This window comes from Anguilla anguilla, chromosome 8 (assembly GCF_013347855.1).
Source record: "Anguilla anguilla isolate fAngAng1 chromosome 8, fAngAng1.pri, whole genome shotgun sequence".
In the NCBI taxonomy this organism is placed as follows: domain Eukaryota; kingdom Metazoa; phylum Chordata; class Actinopteri; order Anguilliformes; family Anguillidae; genus Anguilla; species Anguilla anguilla.
This window is the reverse complement of record NC_049208.1, coordinates 34,064,231-34,081,716: the sequence shown is the minus strand read 5'-3', so window position 1 is coordinate 34,081,716 and position 17,486 is coordinate 34,064,231. Positions and strand designations below refer to the sequence as shown.

General features: G+C 40.8%; 1 protein-coding gene across 3 annotated transcripts in view; it reads left to right on the top strand.

Moving 5' to 3' along the window:
* Positions 1–17,486, top strand: part of LOC118234461 (neuronal pentraxin-2-like) — a 27,114-nt gene extending 9,628 nt beyond the window's left edge. The window contains exons 1-7 of one of the 3 annotated variants that reach the window (XM_035431002.1): positions 981–1,929; positions 3,587–3,660; positions 6,829–7,882; positions 12,331–12,823; positions 13,169–13,419; positions 14,828–15,007; positions 15,665–17,486. In XM_035431002.1, the coding sequence (XP_035286893.1) occupies positions 7,142–7,882; positions 12,331–12,823; positions 13,169–13,419; positions 14,828–15,007; positions 15,665–15,874 (1,875 nt within the window). In that variant the 5' untranslated portion in view covers positions 981–1,929; positions 3,587–3,660; positions 6,829–7,141 and the 3' untranslated portion in view covers positions 15,875–17,486. Of the gene's footprint in view, positions 1–980; positions 1,930–3,586; positions 3,661–6,828; positions 7,883–12,330; positions 12,824–13,168; positions 13,420–14,827; positions 15,008–15,664 lie in introns of those variants that run through there. The other 2 variants (XM_035431000.1, XM_035431001.1) reach the window with 2 other exon arrangements.

Sequence of the window (17,486 nt, the reverse complement as noted above, 5' to 3'; positions counted from 1 at the left end):
TGACCTGAAATGAGTCAGTCATCAGGAAGACAACTGCGTTTCTTCAGTACGGTTGTTCAGAAGGAGGCCCATTTCATTTCTGGGTTTTCACCATTTTTCCCCCTTGGCTATCTCATCTTATTATTTGGATGTGCTTGTGCCAGCATGCACTGCATTGTGTACTAGCCCATGGCCTGTGCTGTACAGATTGCATTGTTACAGCCCCTAAGCTTGTCCCAGTACCTCTCTTCCCAGGAACTGCTATTGGATGCTGTGTCTATGTTGTTGACTGCTGCATTGGATTATTCTCTCTCTCTCTCTCTCTCTCTCTCTCTCTCTCTACTAGCACTTCAGGTAAATCAAATTTTCTGAAAACAGGAGATGTGTTTGAGTGCACACTATATGTCTGCAGTTATTACTGTCTATTTACACAGCGTTTGTGTGCTCTACCGACAGATGAAATCAAATCAGAGGAATCCCACATCCTTTACAGTCGTTCATTAGGTGACCATCAGTGGAATGAATTTTGTTGGGTAAACTGTACCATTATGCATCCCAGCTTTGAGGGAAAATGCACATGGGCATCTGGGCGGCTGATCGTCCTCAGCCGCTGCTCTGGCGCGTGGTTGGGTACTTAATCCAGACGGCGTCCGTGTCAATGGCCAGCAGTCTGGCTGGGTGGCAAATAATTAGCGTAGCACGAGAGGGAGGGAGGGTGCGTCTTAACGCACGCCGATGACTTCCTCTGGCCGAGCAGGCACGCACAGTCCGCACGCGGGACCGAGCTCATCAGACTCAAGGGCTGCGTGAGCTTAACCGGGGGTCTGTGGGGTGAGAAGAAGCAGCAGCTCGACGTCACGTGTGTCAGAGGGGCGCAGCGGAGGGGGCGGGTCAGCACGAACACAGAGAGCTGGGAGCAGACTGTTCCAAATGAACAATATAATATAATATAATATAATATAATATAATATAATATAATATAATATAATATGCTTTGAGTTGACTCTATTCTGAGACTATATTACTTGAGTATCCCTTGTGTTGATTTTACACAGAACATTTTGCAGTATTGGTGTACTGTATAGTGACAAACAGGGAATCCACTTGTAGAGCTTATTCCCGGTTTTATCTTGTGGAAAATAGAATAACAGACTGTCTGAGAAATATCTGTTTATTCCCTCTCCTGTGTCATTTCAATGTGCATAGGCCACACTCATAGCCTCAATAAAACCTGGACTTACTTCTCTCCATTCTTCTGTTTATCGATTCACCCTGTGCTCAGTACAGAGAAGAGCCCTTTCTGATCTGCAGTGTGGGTTGTCTGTGTGTATTCAGAGCAGGAGAGAGGGAAATAATCTGGCCAATTATCTAATTACGAGCCAGATTTGGTCCAGTCACTTTGTTTTTTTGCCTTTAACTTTGAAGAAACTGCTTCAGTCATGTGCATTATCAGTACTATGAGGTGAGGGTGCCCGCTGCTGACATTCATGGAAAATAATATGTTAGAATCAAAAGCTTTAATGCTAACTTATATGCTGGAGCCAAAGTTGAGGACAAAGTTTAAAGTTCAAAGAGGGGTCAGTCCTGCTTACGGCATGGGAGTTTATGTGGACAATGGGATTGTCCATGGAAAGACATGGTTCAAAATGATTGTACATTTTAGAGACGACAAGTTCATTTTGGATCCTAATTTTTTGTTTCAAATAAAAGTTATGTTAGTTTTGTATGTGTACAATTTTTTAAATGTATTATGTAATTAAAGTTTTCTTTGGGATAGAGTTAAAGAGCTAGACAGCTACGAGAAAGGGAGAAAGAGAGAGGGGGAGAGAGAGAGGGAAGGGAGAGAGAAAGAAAGCTGGTGAGTCAAAATTATCTCCTGGAAGTAAATCTTCGGCAATCTGATTAGTGAGATGGTCTAGCAAGCCCGTGACTTCTGGATCTTCCGCACAGGTAAGGAAACTAGCGTTTCTGTTAAATGAAATAACTGAATTAAATGCTTTTAGTATTTTTATGTTTTCTTTATGTACAGAGAGTTGTTCATTCCACTAGAATCAAGCCATGTTAATTTAAGTTTTGTATTTTCTTGTTACTTTGCTATGGCAAAGTGCTTAGTTTAACCTCTCTCCCAGATTGTGAATTACATGTCACTTGTGCTCAGAATGCTTCATATTCTTGTGATTGTCACATGTCTTATATCGTATTTTGGCATCTTCAAAAATTGCATACATTTAATAGTGTTGTCTGTTCATGTGGTTGTGTCTATGGAGGGTTGATATTATGCAATCACAAGGGGCACTGCAGTGGTTAAACACTGAGAGGCTTCAGAAGGAAATGCATTATTGTAACATAAGACAAAGAGCAACATTCAATTTGGTTTTAATGAAGAGGCCTTTTCCAAAAGGATTTTGTGTTCTTGCTTCAAAAATCTAGCGAAACATCTGGAACTGAATATCATAAAATGAAAGTTTTTTTTTCTTACATTGAAGCAGATTAAGAATTACAATTTTATACTGGAGGTAAATATAGTTTTTGTATAATCTTACACAAATTGTCTAACATTCCTTGAGAGGGAAAATGCATGGGATCTAATTGCTTTGGTCTTGGGAGACAGAGTTGCCATGGTTTTCTCCCCAGATCTCATCACAGGCCTCATTGGGCATCCATTAGTTTCAGTTTCTAGCTGTAGTTTTTAAGCCTGTGTCACATACTGCAGTTCCAATACAGTCCTCTTTTGCACCAAAATTAATCAGGAATGCTGTATAAGAACCTTTTAAAAAAAAAAGCTCATTTCACATTTCTAATAAGAAAAAGGTTTCAATTGTTTTTTAGGTTGTAGAAATCTCTGAAAACACCATGGCATTATGACTCTGTTGGGACACAGATGTATCCTTAAATTTATTTTATTTTTTTTATTTTTTTGGGAGGAATATGAGTCATCTGGATGAATACTATAACGCAGCTTGTGTTTTGGGAGTGGTTCAGACAACAGTTCTGCACCTTGCTGCCAGCAACCATCCGACAACAGTCATGATAAAACATGTATATTTTGGCAAGCTGACTGACACAGTATGCAGTCTAAATTATATGATATGGAGACTGTGGGCACACAGAGATATTTATTCTGTACTTGTTTCTACTTGTCAGGAATTCAGAGCACCAATAAATATACAAATTAATATGAATCTAAGGAAACAATGAAACTGTGATTATTTGCTATTCACTCAGTATAATCAATGTGCTATTGTGTTTCTTACACGCGTAGAGTTTCGTATTTGTGCAAAATTTGTGCAAAACATGTTCCTTTATTCCCAGAAAAAAAGAAAAAATATATTTTTTTAAAAACTGCACAAATATCATAGGCTATTTCAGTGGAAAGAAAATACCATCATCACATACAGCAAATACATAGCCATCCCTTTCAAGCAGCCAGTCAGTGCAGCTAACTCATGAGGAGCAGCATTGTGAAGGCGAAAGATAATAACAATCAATAATTAGAATTTCTGTTAACAATGCTGTACATCTGCAAACGTTTAGATGTAGCCAGTTGTATGTCTGGTTATCATTATTTTCTTTGTAATGTAAAATTGTTATATTGTATATGTTTCAGGACAATAGGATCAGTGAGTGGAAATGTAGAGAAATACAGGTTTCCAACATCTACCCAGAGACAAGGGCCAGATGGTGAGTACAGTGTGAGTGCCTCGTTTTAAGGGCAGAGCAAGAGTTTACGGAAAAGCTTGTACGTCAGATGAATTCAGAAGGTGCAGTTAAGATGCCATAGCGTGCACATATTTTGTCGTGGCAGAGTGTTATTTCTAACAGGCAGCTGGAGTCACAGAGAGAAGTTTCATCACTTTGGCACAGAGAGAAGTTTTGCAAGGCGAAACAAAATGAAGGGAAAGTTGCACTCTGGAATAGCAGAGGGCAAGCTCAATGGACCGACTTTGCTATCGAAGCACGCAGACGCCGATCACTTGTTACAGCCTTGGCATGTGTGACGAATGCCTGAAATGGTTTTCTGTGCCAAGCCAACGCGCCAGCTAATTAATCCTAAAATCCAATTAATATGTCAACCATGGAAGCAGGAAAGACTCTGCCATGTTTTCAACTTCAACTTGGCAAATCCTTTCTCTGCCTAGCATACCTTTCAAATTCGGTTTGACCCAAAAGTGGGCTGAAGCCCTTCTTCTTTTCTTCTTCTCCGTCAACCAAATATAACATGAAAATAAATCTGGGGGGAAAAAATGAATGGAAGCGTTCTCCTGTTAAATACATATTTCTTGCCATTTCTGTTTAATTTTAGTAACCCCAGATCTAAGATTCAATTAAATTTTTGTCAATCAACTAAACATATCATTTTTGTAAAAAGATTAGATATTTACATATTGAATTTGTTCTTAAAGGAGTACCATGGTGATTTTCACACTTTCTCGGTTTTATGTGCTATTTGCACAAGAGGCATTGAAGAAACACAATGAGCAAAGTATTAAATATGTCCGTTCTGTATTTTTGGAGAAATATGCGTTTTAAATTCATCGTCCTATTTTCAACCGGTTGAGAGAGTTGTCATTTTGCTACGTCACGAATACAGTAACCACTCCCATTTCCACGCCCCGTAAAGAAATCTGACAGGGCACACCGCCCTGCTGTTCAGACAATGCAAATATTTGACTAACGTTAGGTTCACTTAAATTAGAGTGCCTTTAGATTATTTCTGGTTATATTCATTTAGCTAGCTAGCTAACGTTAGCTAGCTAGGAGGTTTGCTTTCATAAGGCAATGTTATCGATAACGTTAGCTTGCTAGTTTGCTTTTATGAGGACGTTATAGTTGTGCTTTTATCTTAACTTGGCTAGCTAGATAGCAAAAATTATAATTGGATATAAGTCAACGTCCTTACCGTAGCTATCTACCGATACTTGATATACTAGGCCTACTAAGCTAGCTAGCTTGTGAAAATTCAGTCTCCCAAAGAGAGCGCGTATCATGGGAGTAGCTATGGTAACGGGGCACGGTCTGTCAATCATAGCTAACTGACAGTTCTCATTACCACGCCCAGACGGTTCGGGTGAATTTTTAACGTGGGAAATTTAGGCTTAGAAAAATACGTTTTTAAGTACATTGAAATGACTGAAGAATAAAAATATTATGCACATTTGTTTTGTTGTTGCCTGAAGACAACTGGGAAGTGTCACGTTCAACCACCATGGTACTCCTTTAAATATTTATTTTGAGAGCAAATATAAAAATTTTATTTAAAAAATATTTATGTAAATCAATTTAAATAGTTCTGTTCTTAACTATTTATTTTGAAAGGAAGGTTTAAGAGTTGATTTAACAACTTAAATTATAAATATGTTTAGATTTCTAAATTAAAATGAGTACATTTATGTTAACCAGATTTGTAAATTTAGCCTAAATCTCGTGGGAAAATTTGGCTTTACAAACTGCTACTGCATAGTTTAAAAAGATGTAATTCTCTGCCTTTCAAAACAGTTTGCATTGCGTGGGCGTTCAAGGTAAATCAGGGTAACTCAAGGTAAGCCTCTACAGTTAATGGAAATGAGTTCAGAAACAATGTACAGATTGTATGTCCTAACCAACCAAATTCAGTACTTTATTAACCAATAGAGATACAGTAATTGCACACATGAGCACACTGAAAAGAAAGCCTACAGAATGCAGAAATTCTGTTCAGTGTCCGTTCATCAGCATATTAAATACTATGAAATTGATACCATGAACTTACAGATGATGTAACAGCTGTATCTATTTTATTTGTCATAGTAATTGTCATTGTTAAAGTCATTGTAAATCTGACAAATGGTTAATGGGATGAATGATAAGGAGTTTATCATGCTCTGTAACCTTGTTTCATGCTGAACAGTGGCGGACTCTGAATGTCTAGTTGGCCTAAATCCAACACCAAATTGCTGGATGTTGGCCAGGAGGGCTTTTGCTTTGTTCTGTTAGTCAATGACGTTAGTCGTACATCTGTTAGAGGATTACACACATGGGGTTAAGAAATAGGTGAACGTGTTCAGTCTGGTTTGGGCTGTAAATCTATGGATTTGAATATTTGCATTTGTATTTGCTTGCTTCTAATAACAATCGCAGTCTGTCTGCGTATAAATGATGACATGACAAGTTTACTGTTGAAGCTCAGATCACGCTTGCGTTACTTAAGCTCATGTTCGGCTTTCTTGGGGGGAGGGTTGGGTCAGGTGACGCACAGTCAGCTTTTCTCTGTCCTTAATCGTCCCCATACGCACCGGCTAATACTCTCGATGTCGCCAAATGTTCCATCTCTCCGACGTGGTTTTTGGGTTTACAGCATGTTATGGGTGCCCAGCTTCACATGATGATGCATATCCTCAATAAGGAGTACCAGGAAGGTGGGGGGGTGGGGGTATTGATTTTGAGACACGCTGTGAGGAGCACATTCAGCCGTGGCTCATTTCACTTAGGCCTCTAATCTCATTACCGTCCCAAGTGGCTTTCAGCTGTTTCAGTGGGCACAACTGGGCCTCAGGGAGCAGCTCAATCGATGGCATTGGCCTTGCGAAAGCGTCGATTATCACTGATTGGACGGAGCTTTGGTTAATTCGGTTACAATAAATCACCACTGCGCAACTTGTTCTCTTCTCCTCTATCATGGGTGCGTTGTGTTTCTTCTAATACCATCACTCCTGTCAGCACGTTCCTTGTGTTTTCAAGCTCAGGAAAATCACTGCGGGTTTTAAAAACCTGCCCCTTTGAGCACTGCACTGTTTTTGAGTATCGTTCATTACTCTTCATATCATTTTATGAATGATATTATCATTCCTTATTGTTTTTTTTCTTCCCCAGAGAGTTCCACCCAGACCTAATATGCTGTGAAGACACCGGTTGCTAAAAACTGCACCTGCAATGGCAGCTGACCTGGAGCCCCCAGTTTTTGAGAACAGCAGCCAGAGAGGGGAGAAGAAGTAACTGCAATGCAGTGCAACGAAAGGACATGGGTTTAATGTTGCAGCAATGCTGCTCACTCAGCAATCACATATCTGTCACAAGGCAGAAGCCATTTTGGAATTAATCAACACCAAAAGGAATGTCAGAGCCTATTCCAGGAAAGGGGTGCATTTATTTCATCCAGCCATCCTTTTCTCTGTGACTTTTACTCATGGCACAAAGGGATAAAGAGCAGTTCTCTCGATGCCCAAGATCAACAGTTGCCAAAGCGTCTGTTCAGTCTACTCCTCCTGGAACACTTCCGTCCTCAGCACTCATGAAAGACAGGAGGAATAGGACCCCTCATGGGGTTTCCCTTCATCAGCTCCTCCCACCTCTCCTCTTTTCTAGTCTCATATCTTTAGGGGCTGCCTCTAGTTTACCAGGGATGGAATATGTGTATGGGCTGCATCCTAAAATGATATGTACCCCCATCCCAGCCAATGCAGACCCAGGCTGCTTCTCGGGACATGAGACTAATGATCATGGACATCACAGGCCTAACGGTGGCAGCCCCAGAGGTCATGGCTGGTGGGGGTTGACGGATGAGGCCAAAGCTACCATTTTGCACCTCCGCGAAACCCTGGTCCAGCAGAAGGAGACCATCCTGGACCAGCGAGAGACTATCAGGGAGCTCACTGCCAAGCTGACCCTCTGTGAGGGCTTCGGAAGGAATGTGGGCAGGCATGACGACCACCACGGCCAGCACCACGCCCACCACCCGCCTCCACACCACCCCTATCCGGATCCTGACCACCACACTGACCCCCACTACCCCCTGGTGGGCCGTCGTGACCTGCACCACAGGGGGAAGGGGACACTGGGAGGGGGGGACCACCACAGCGGACCCTCCTCCCCCGAGCAGGTGGGCCGAATGCTGCAGGCCCTGAAGGAGCGGCTGGAGAACCTGCAGGTGAGTACAGGGGCTGTGGAGACGGAGGGAAGAGGAGGCTATGATCAATAAGGAGCAAAGCAGGAAGGGCACCCAGTTTACCACTAGCCATTTTAGGGCGTCGCATTACACTTCCAGCTAAAGCAGGTGTAGTTTAGCTGGATGCAGTGATGTGCTCCATGGTCTTTAATAGAGTCCACAGAGGGTGCATTGGCTAGGGAGGGAAAAATTCAGTTGGTAGGGTACTCCCAACCTTGTGGTGTAAGAGCGACTCCTCTGGTTGATTTGGGGCCTGCGGTCTGCCTGTGGACCCCCTGCGCCAGCTGCGATGGCAGTGTAGTAATTTGGAACAGTGGCTGTGCCGCTCAGCTGGTGGACTGCAGTCTGTGAAAAAGCAGAGGCTGGCAGAATGGAGGAAATGTGCACTTGCCTGCATTCTTCCTAGATGATCTAAGATGCAGGGCAAAAGAATGGGCCCAGTAATACAATTGGGTATTTCCAAATTGGAGGAAAATTACTGTGAAAATATTTGGGCAGCATGCGGTCTGTAAGTGTATGCAGATGTATCCGTTGTGCAGAAAGCTCTCCCTGGAGAGTGGTATTATTCATGCGGTGGCCAGAAACATAGCACACTATGTTCTGTCTAATTTCCTCTCCAGCTGTAACTGTCTCATATGGGATGCGCTCATCGGGATAACTTCCTCTCACCACAAGAACAGGGCTACCTGCTTTTATATTTATTTAAACCCTCTCACTGGTTCTGTCAATGCGCCATTGATCATTGAAAAAGAAATCCTGGAGATGTGGCCAGTGGCAAATCATTTGACTGTGAGAATAGTGTGGCAGTGTTTATCTGATTAATCACTGCCTGTGTCACATATCCGTGTGTGCGCATCATCTGAGTGACAATTCAATAGTGTCTTAAAATGGCTCCCTGTGACAGGAAGTTAACTTGATTTCACCATTGCTTGTCAGCAGCGCTCAACATCTTTTTTCAGAAATCAAAGTCTTTGCATGGAGAACTGGTATGCAACATTTTTTGTTTGTTGTTATTTATTTTTATTTTTATTTTTATTTTTTACCATAAATGGAGATCAAATATACTAGCATTCTTGATTTGTCTTTTTCTGTGATAGTGGAATGCTTTTCATTTTCACTGACAACATATGTACATAGAAATGTGTACAAATATATAGGAACTATACCAATTATTGTTTTGGTCTTAATTGGATATACATGAATATAGAAAATGAATTAAATCAATAATCATATCTGCATGTATTCAAAAAAAGTATTTAGAGCACCTCCATATATTCAAATTAATTGTTCACTTATTACAGTATACTGTATATGTTTGTCATGAAGGGGGAATTTGTTGAATGAATCTGCAAAAATGTATGTAATAGTGCAAGTGACGAAGGTTGTTTGGGTATTTGGGTATCAGACTTTATGGGAAATTTGTTGAATGGCACATATAGTAAAATGTTAGCGAAATTAGGTAAGAACAGCAGAAACAAACACGGTTTCTAGTCATATTTACAACGATGGTAATGTAATTATTTTAAAAGCATCGCCCTCTGTGATTTAGGAAGGGTGCCTATGCAATTGGAAGCTGTCAGAAGAGTCTACAGCGCTAATCAAGATCGCTGTTAATTAGTGTGATCTCCGCTGACGAACCATTAATCAGGGTATACGCTTGGGCCACGCAAAGCCGGATTTGCAGAGAAACCGGAGAGGGGTGGGAAGTAGAGACAGGCTTAAAACGTGTGCCTACACCTAAGGGCAGGCTGTTATTCGGTTTTAATTCTTCATTTTATTTCATTTTATTTTAATACAATTCTGTAGAAAACCTCCTATTGTCATGTACTTCAGAAAATTGGAACATCATGAGTGAGTCAATTAGTGATTTCTGACTGAAGGGCGGAATTTTCCACAATGTAATTTGTTGTATTTTCTTTACTTTTTTTCAAAAACAATTTATTGAGATTATTGAGAGCGCATTCTAATTCTGAACTTCCTTGCAAGTTTGAGTTTTGGAGGACAGCAAACAAAGGCTCAAGAAAAACCGGAAATACAGGCTGGTATGAATAGGCATTTCCATGGAAGAGCCTGTTTAATAATCTGGTACTTCTTTGATCTGCCTCTCAAGAATAAAAATAAAAATCCTGACACATTCACATTTATTGAATAATTTCCAGCATCAAAATCAAGAATCATGAATATTTTATTTGAAAATATGGGAGACACCAGCCCCCCATACCCCCCACCCCCCCATCTCCTCCCGCCCCAAAACACACACACACACACACACACACTTTTCACAAGTCTGGTGACATGATCTGATGTGTGCATATTCAGTAACTAAAAACATCAATAGCGTGCAATACTTAAGCTCAAAGGATGACAAATCCCTTGGCATTCCAGACACTCTCAAACTAAAGCAGTTCATTGAGCATACTTTGACTGAGGCTGGGTGTTTGAGGCTATTTTCAATTCAACATGCTTTCAGGAGCAAAATAAGAGCAAGTCTCAATTTTCACAATATGCCAATTCACATAGTAGCATATGATTCATCATAAATATTAGGCGAGTATCACCTATTATATTAATATTGCTTTATGGTTTTTCACACATACTCATATATTAAATGTAAATGCACATTTGTATACATAAACTGTTTGCACCTGTTTCTTAATTAAACAGCAATATCTTGCCATTCTTTTAAATGCTTACCTTCCCTTTTTTATGTTGTGAATATGCCTTTGAGAAATTACATTGCAAAATGTTAAATAAACATTTACATGTAGGTTATAGCACTAGATATGTCTTTGCAGAGTTATAATCTAATTTAAAATGAACCTACTTACATACACAGTAGGTTCAGGATTGAAACCAGCAGTTGCTGCCATATTTGCTCACCTAAACAGTATTTTGTTTTCTCTTTGATATATTTAGCTTTATCTTCCATTCTTTTTAAAAAAGAAAAGTCTGTTCGGTGCATTGGAAACATTTCTCATGCATTTGATGTGCAGTATTTCTCTTGTTTGCTCAGTTGTGTTTTTCTTGCAAATGCTCGTGTGCTGTGCATCTCATTTGATCTTTGAGGTATTGCTTGATGTTCAAAACGCTGTTGCACTACTAAAGCACAAAGGAACAGTGCAAAATATAACATGCAAAACACCCCTATCATCCTAAAGGCCTGGAAATACTACAGTCTATTTTGAAGCCTAGACAAGCCTGCCAGCCTCCTAGGTTGTCCTAGGTTGTGAGAACTCTGCATTGTTAATTATCACAGCAGGTTGTAGAATATTTATTTTTAAAAACTCTCTTAGATTTTTGTGAATTTACGTTTAGTTATATTTTGCATGGCGAAGGCTGAGAGACTGTGTGGCGGTGTAGAGGTGGACTGACCATACGGTTTGAATAATACCATATTGTGCACCTGGCCATATTTTCCTGGCTTTTGGCATACCAGTTATTTCAATGTGCATCATAGTGGAATTTGGTGGTGAGGTTGGAGTATGTTGAAACAGTGCTGTGGTAGAGTGTCAATACAAAGTTTAATGCTAAAATATCTGTAAATGGAAATATTTTGGATGACTGTAAACAAATGCAGAAATGATTTCTGCAGTACAGAGTGAGGATCATAATTAAATCAAAATGACTTTTTGAATGAAAGTTTTTTTTCATATAATAATGAAACAAAGCATTTGCATGATTTGCATCAATATAATGATAAGAATAACAATGTACTTTTACTGCATGTTATACAATGGAGGAAGCTGTGCAAGTCTTCTGCATGTATAAATTCTTATTTTTCTCCAGCAAACTTTTATTCCTTATTACATTTATTATTGCTCTGTTATATCCATCTATAATTATGATGAGCCATTCTATTGTATGCTTTTGGTTTGAATTGAGCCGTAGCTGAATATTTTTAAATTTCACAGGCATTTTATAATGGTTATTTTTATGTAAAAACACTACTTAACAAGTATTACATAATCCAATGTTATTATTCCCTCTGCACCTGTGTTTTACTATTATTGTAGATACTTTTTCATTTTAAAGTATCTGCAAAAAATGATTCAACATAACTTGGATGTAGCACGACTGATGCTATATTGTTTATTCAGCATTCCATTATTCTGTCCTCCTTCAGTAACCAGATTACCAATCCAATTTTATTTAATACAGAGGCAAGTGACATAATTAGCATGTAAGCACATGGAAGAAAAAACTGATGAAATAGCACACATGATTCTCACTGTTTTTCTCTACTGCCTTATTTATATGACAAAAACAACATTTGCATAATCAAAGCATAATACATAAAGTAATGCGTAAAATAACAATGGTAACAGGCAACATACATATGTAATTTCACTTTAATTACAATTGACCTTTTCCTATATAGTTTACATTTGCATCCTCCCTCTGACGGTCAACCTGCCTGATTCTCTCTGCAGTCCAGGAATAGCTCCAGCTCCTACTCTAACTCACTGAGAGACCTCCTGCGCAGAGAGATTAACGCTCTGGAGCAGCAACTGCGCCATCACCCTGCTCTCCATGGCAACAGGGACCACCACGGCGACCACCACGACGATCATGATGATGACCAAGACCACGACCATGACCATGACCACGACCACGACCATGACCACGACCACGACCATGACCACGACCATGACCATGACCATGACCACGACCACGATCACGATGACCATCACAATCACGGTCCTGATCGGGATCACCACGGCCATCGCCACGAATACAGTCACCGCGAAAACCACAACCTTGACCACCACTACGATGATCACCATGATGATGATCACCATAACAACGAAGCAGATGGGCGTGGCCACAGCCCTCGAAAGGCCTATCAGAGACAGGGACACAGAGCCACAAGCCACGGGCTGGAGTCACTGCTCAGTCAGCTGCACCGCAGGGGCGCAGACTCTGGTAATATACAGCTGTTCAGAACCGGGTCTAAACTATAACTGCTGATTTAATTCAAGCTCAAACCAGCCACATCTGGCTCAGTATAATAACATGTCTCACCATATGATGTATTGCCATGCATCACCACATGTGCATTCACATCAGATAGGCCCAAGAGGCCTTAAAAGAGACGATATGCCTGGCAAAATCTTCAGTGTCAATTCAACTTCAAAACGTTTATGAGGATAAAAGGTACTTTGTCAGTGTAAAATGTACTCAATCAGAGTTAATTCTACTGAGTATTTTACACCGCTGTGCGACACAACAACTCTGAACTGAACTGTGTTTTCCCTGTTTATCACACAGGTACCTGGAAGAAACCAAAAAGTCCAGAGTCATTTCAGATAGGATTTCCAATGCGCACTAACTACATGTACGCTCGTGTCAAAAGGACCCTCCTCAGTGAAATATTTGCCCTCACGCTCTGCTTGTGGATTAAAGGGGGCTCTAGGCCTGGGTTGGGAACCCCATTCTCTTACTCTGTCCCAGGACAGGCAAATGAACTGGTTTTGATAGAGTGGGGCAACAACCCAATGGAGCTGCTTGTCAACGACAAAGTACGTAGGATTTAAAATGTGTGTGTGTGTGTGTGTGTGTGTGTGCGTGCATGTGTGTGAAATAATACAGATCTCAGACAATGTTGTTACCCCCAAAAAAGACTGATGTTTTAACAGGGTTCTGTCCTTGACATCACAGCCAAAGACAAAATGGCTGTTTGAAGAATAATAAGCACTAAGAAGTTATTACAGTGAAATGTAATTTATTTTAACGCATACTTATCATAACAATTGTATAGTTCTACTAAATAATAATCTCTCATTAATAAAGGTACAATGGAGAAACAATTTTCACAAATGTACCCTGAAAGGTACAATCATGTTTTTTAGGTACTGATAACTACCTTTTACAAGCAAAAACAAATGAATCATTAAATCTAAGGCTAGGCATGCAGTTTTATGTATGGTACCACCCCAGTGATAAGCATTGTACCATTTTACCATTTTATGCAGTTTTTTGTGCATTTCCTTCTGAGAGTGTAATTCATACAAGTACATACAGAAACTCCCCTCACGCATACAGGTACATACAGAAACACTCCTCACACATACAGGTACATACATAAACTCCCCTCCCACATACAGGTACACACAAACTCACGCATGCAGGTACATACAGAAACTCCCCTCCCACATACAGGTACATACATAAACTCCCCTCCCACATACAGGTACATACATAAACTCCCCTCACACATACAGGTACATACAAACTCACACATACAGGTACATACAGAAACACTCCTCACACATACAGGTACATACATAAACTCCCCTCACGCATACAGGTACATACAGAAACACTCCTCACACATACAGGTACATACATAAACTCCCCTCCCACATACAGGTACATACATAAACTCCCCTCACACATACAGGTACATACATAAACTCCCCTCACACATACAGGTACATACATAAACTCCCCTCCCACATACAGGTACATACATAAATTCCCCTCCCACATACACGGTGGGTTTACAGGTGCTCTACAGCCTCCCAGCATTGACAGCCAGGCCTACCTTGACATTCTTATCCAATAAGGATTTGGAACACTTACATCTGAAAGGTAAATGCTGGCTGATTGAGCAGTGGCTGCAGGCTCACCTGGTTTCTCCCTGAATGGGGTGGCTCTCCTTCACCCATCATCTCCTTTAATAGCATGAGGCCATGAGGGCAAAGGCAAGCTGCTTATACCTGCACGCTAGTCCCATCATGTGAACTCAGGTCTCCTGTTAAACATCTCAGCTCCTTCTGCGGTTCTTCCCTTAGCATGAGCAGATATCCTGTACAGTGCTGTCTACCTACTTCATCTCTACTTGGCACACAGCTGTTAAAGCTAATTAAATAGGCCCTGTCTCCTCCCCCTCCCCGACCCCGCGTCCTGGCCCCGCCCTCCCTTTAGGCCGTGACTCTGCCCCTGTCTCTGAGCGACGGGAAGTGGCACCACCTGTGCGTGACGTGGTCGACGCGAGGCGGGCTGTGGGAGGCCTACCAGGATGGGGTGCAGAGGGGTTCTGGGGAGAGCCTGTCCACCTGGCACCACATCAAGCCCGGTGGGGTCATCATCCTGGGACAGGAGCAGGTAAACCGGGAGCATGCAGTATTCTTCATCAGCATTTTAGACTGTATTAGATCTATAGACCAGTATCGCGGAGCTAAGACCACAAGGGTGTAAAGAAGTGTCAGCAAGGGACACATTGGTAATGTAGTTTGTATTAAGTGAAAAAAGCTGTATTAAAAACATTATTTATAACATTATTTTAATCATAGCCATAGATCAGAGAGTGAATATGTGATGACATACTGAGACCAAGGGGTGAACAAGCACAGCAAATGTTCAGGAAAGCTGTTAGAAATAATACTATGTGTATGTGGCAGATTCCAACAACAAATGCTAGGTGATTTCTATATGACCACAGGATAAATAAGCACCCATAAATATGACCCAATCAGTGATCTGTGCCATATATGTCACACCTTTAAGTTATAAAAAAATTGATAAATGACTAAATTTGCTAGGTATGCTATAATAACCATAAAATATGGATCTTTTAAAATATTTTGGATTCAAACACTGGGAAAATGATGAAATAGGACAGTTAAGAATTATGACTAAATGGAGCACTCTCTTGGTGCTGTGCTCTCAAGCTGAAGCCATTTCTGCAATCCAATAACCCTCTCGTCCTTCCCGCATTTCCTGTTTATGTAAGACTGTCTGTGAACTTCCCTTCCTGTGCAGGACACCCTGGGCGGCCGTTTCGATGTAACGCAGGCCTTCGTGGGGGAGATTTCAGACCTCCAGCTGTGGTCCCGTGTGCTAACACCCCAGGAGATCTTCAACCTGGGCACCTGCAGAGGTCACATGACCGGAGACATCATCTCCTGGACTGAGTCTTTGGTCGAGCTGCATGGAGGGGTCGACAAGTACCCCTTTGAGCCCTGCCACTAAAGGAAATGAGTGTTTGAGAGGAGATGCTTCTACTGTCAGGGATATGGTATGCGAGCCGCACCATCAAACACCACCTAATTTGAATGGGACTTCAGTGGAGCCAAGCTGCTCTTCCCTAAAGCCTGGAGACTGGAAAATACAGGGGCCCACCTTTTACTCTGAGTTTACTTGGTTAAAATTTAACTGTAATTTAACTGAAATTATGAAATGGTAATACAGAGAAAACACTTTATAAATGTATTAATTTTATCCCAATGTGGCTTCCTAATCCTATTGGTAGGCCAAATGGTTTACTATTGTTCCAATCCTCAACAATCTGGAAGAGAACACATTCCAGCGGTAGTGTCATTCCAAGCTGTATGGTCAGTGTGGCAGACTGCAGTAGCCAATTTCACCAGAGGAGGCACTGTTATGTGATGAGGCACAGAAGATCATTGGGTGATGTTGTGACCTAATGTCCACAATGGGCACTTGCATGGTTAGGATTTAATTCCTGATGGTTGGGTGCATTACTGTTTTAGATGGGTAAGCCACCTGACAAACCCCAGCTTATGGGGCAAAGTTGAACTTTATAGCCGTCAGCTGATTGGCTATTATTTCAGCGGTCCCTCACACACAATACGGTGTTTATCTTTATGAAAAGGGGTTCAATCTCTCAATGTCTTTGGCGACATTAGTATCAGAGCTGGTTCTCTTTAGACTTATGGATGTAAGAGACTCCAGATATGATAGACGCTATGAATGCAGCACTTTCAAATTTCAAGTTACTCCACTTATTGTTTATTGACGACTAATGGACAAGATGAATTTCTTTGGAAGCTGCGGAACTGAACATACTTTCTTAGGGCCATGGTTGCCAGACTGTAACCATAGCGCCCACCTTTGATGTGTGCTCTTATTTTCAAAGAGAGAACATCGCCCTGTGTTCTAGCTGGACAGTGTGAGGAATAAACTGTCTTTTCAAAAGTACATCTGAAAAGTATGAGCAAAACACTATCCCAGCAAAACACTATGCTATTTCGTTCTGGTGTAAAATGGCTATATTAACAGGTCAGTACAGTTTCATTTGAAGAGTAAATTCCCTCATTTATTAAATTACTGGGGTTTGAGATAGATGTGTACCACATCACACCAATAGGTGGCACTGTTGCCCATACCTATGATATGTCCCTCCAGAATCCCTAACATCATGGAGTTCAAGAGGAGCATAAAAATAAAAAATGTATAGCATATATTTTTATTCTTATAATATAAGTTTGAGTGATAGTTTCCCAATATGGGGAGAAAAATATTTATAGGTCAGACGAAAAGATGTTTTTTCGGCTGCCTGGCAATAAGTTCCTGCGGCCGTGTGTTACTCATTTTGCGGCCTGCTATTAGTAACACATACACTGCACATCAGGTCTTTCAGCACTTTGTAAATATAAAAATGAATTACATCTATTGACTTTTGAATGTATGTATTATTAGGACATCTTGTTCCTATGATATGTGTTTGAGGTATTTTGCAATTTTGGCCTTGTGAGATACTGTTGATAAGTGTGTCTACAAAATTGATAAATAATAAATAATTCTCTTGGTTGTACACTGAAACAAATCTTCAGTGTTATCG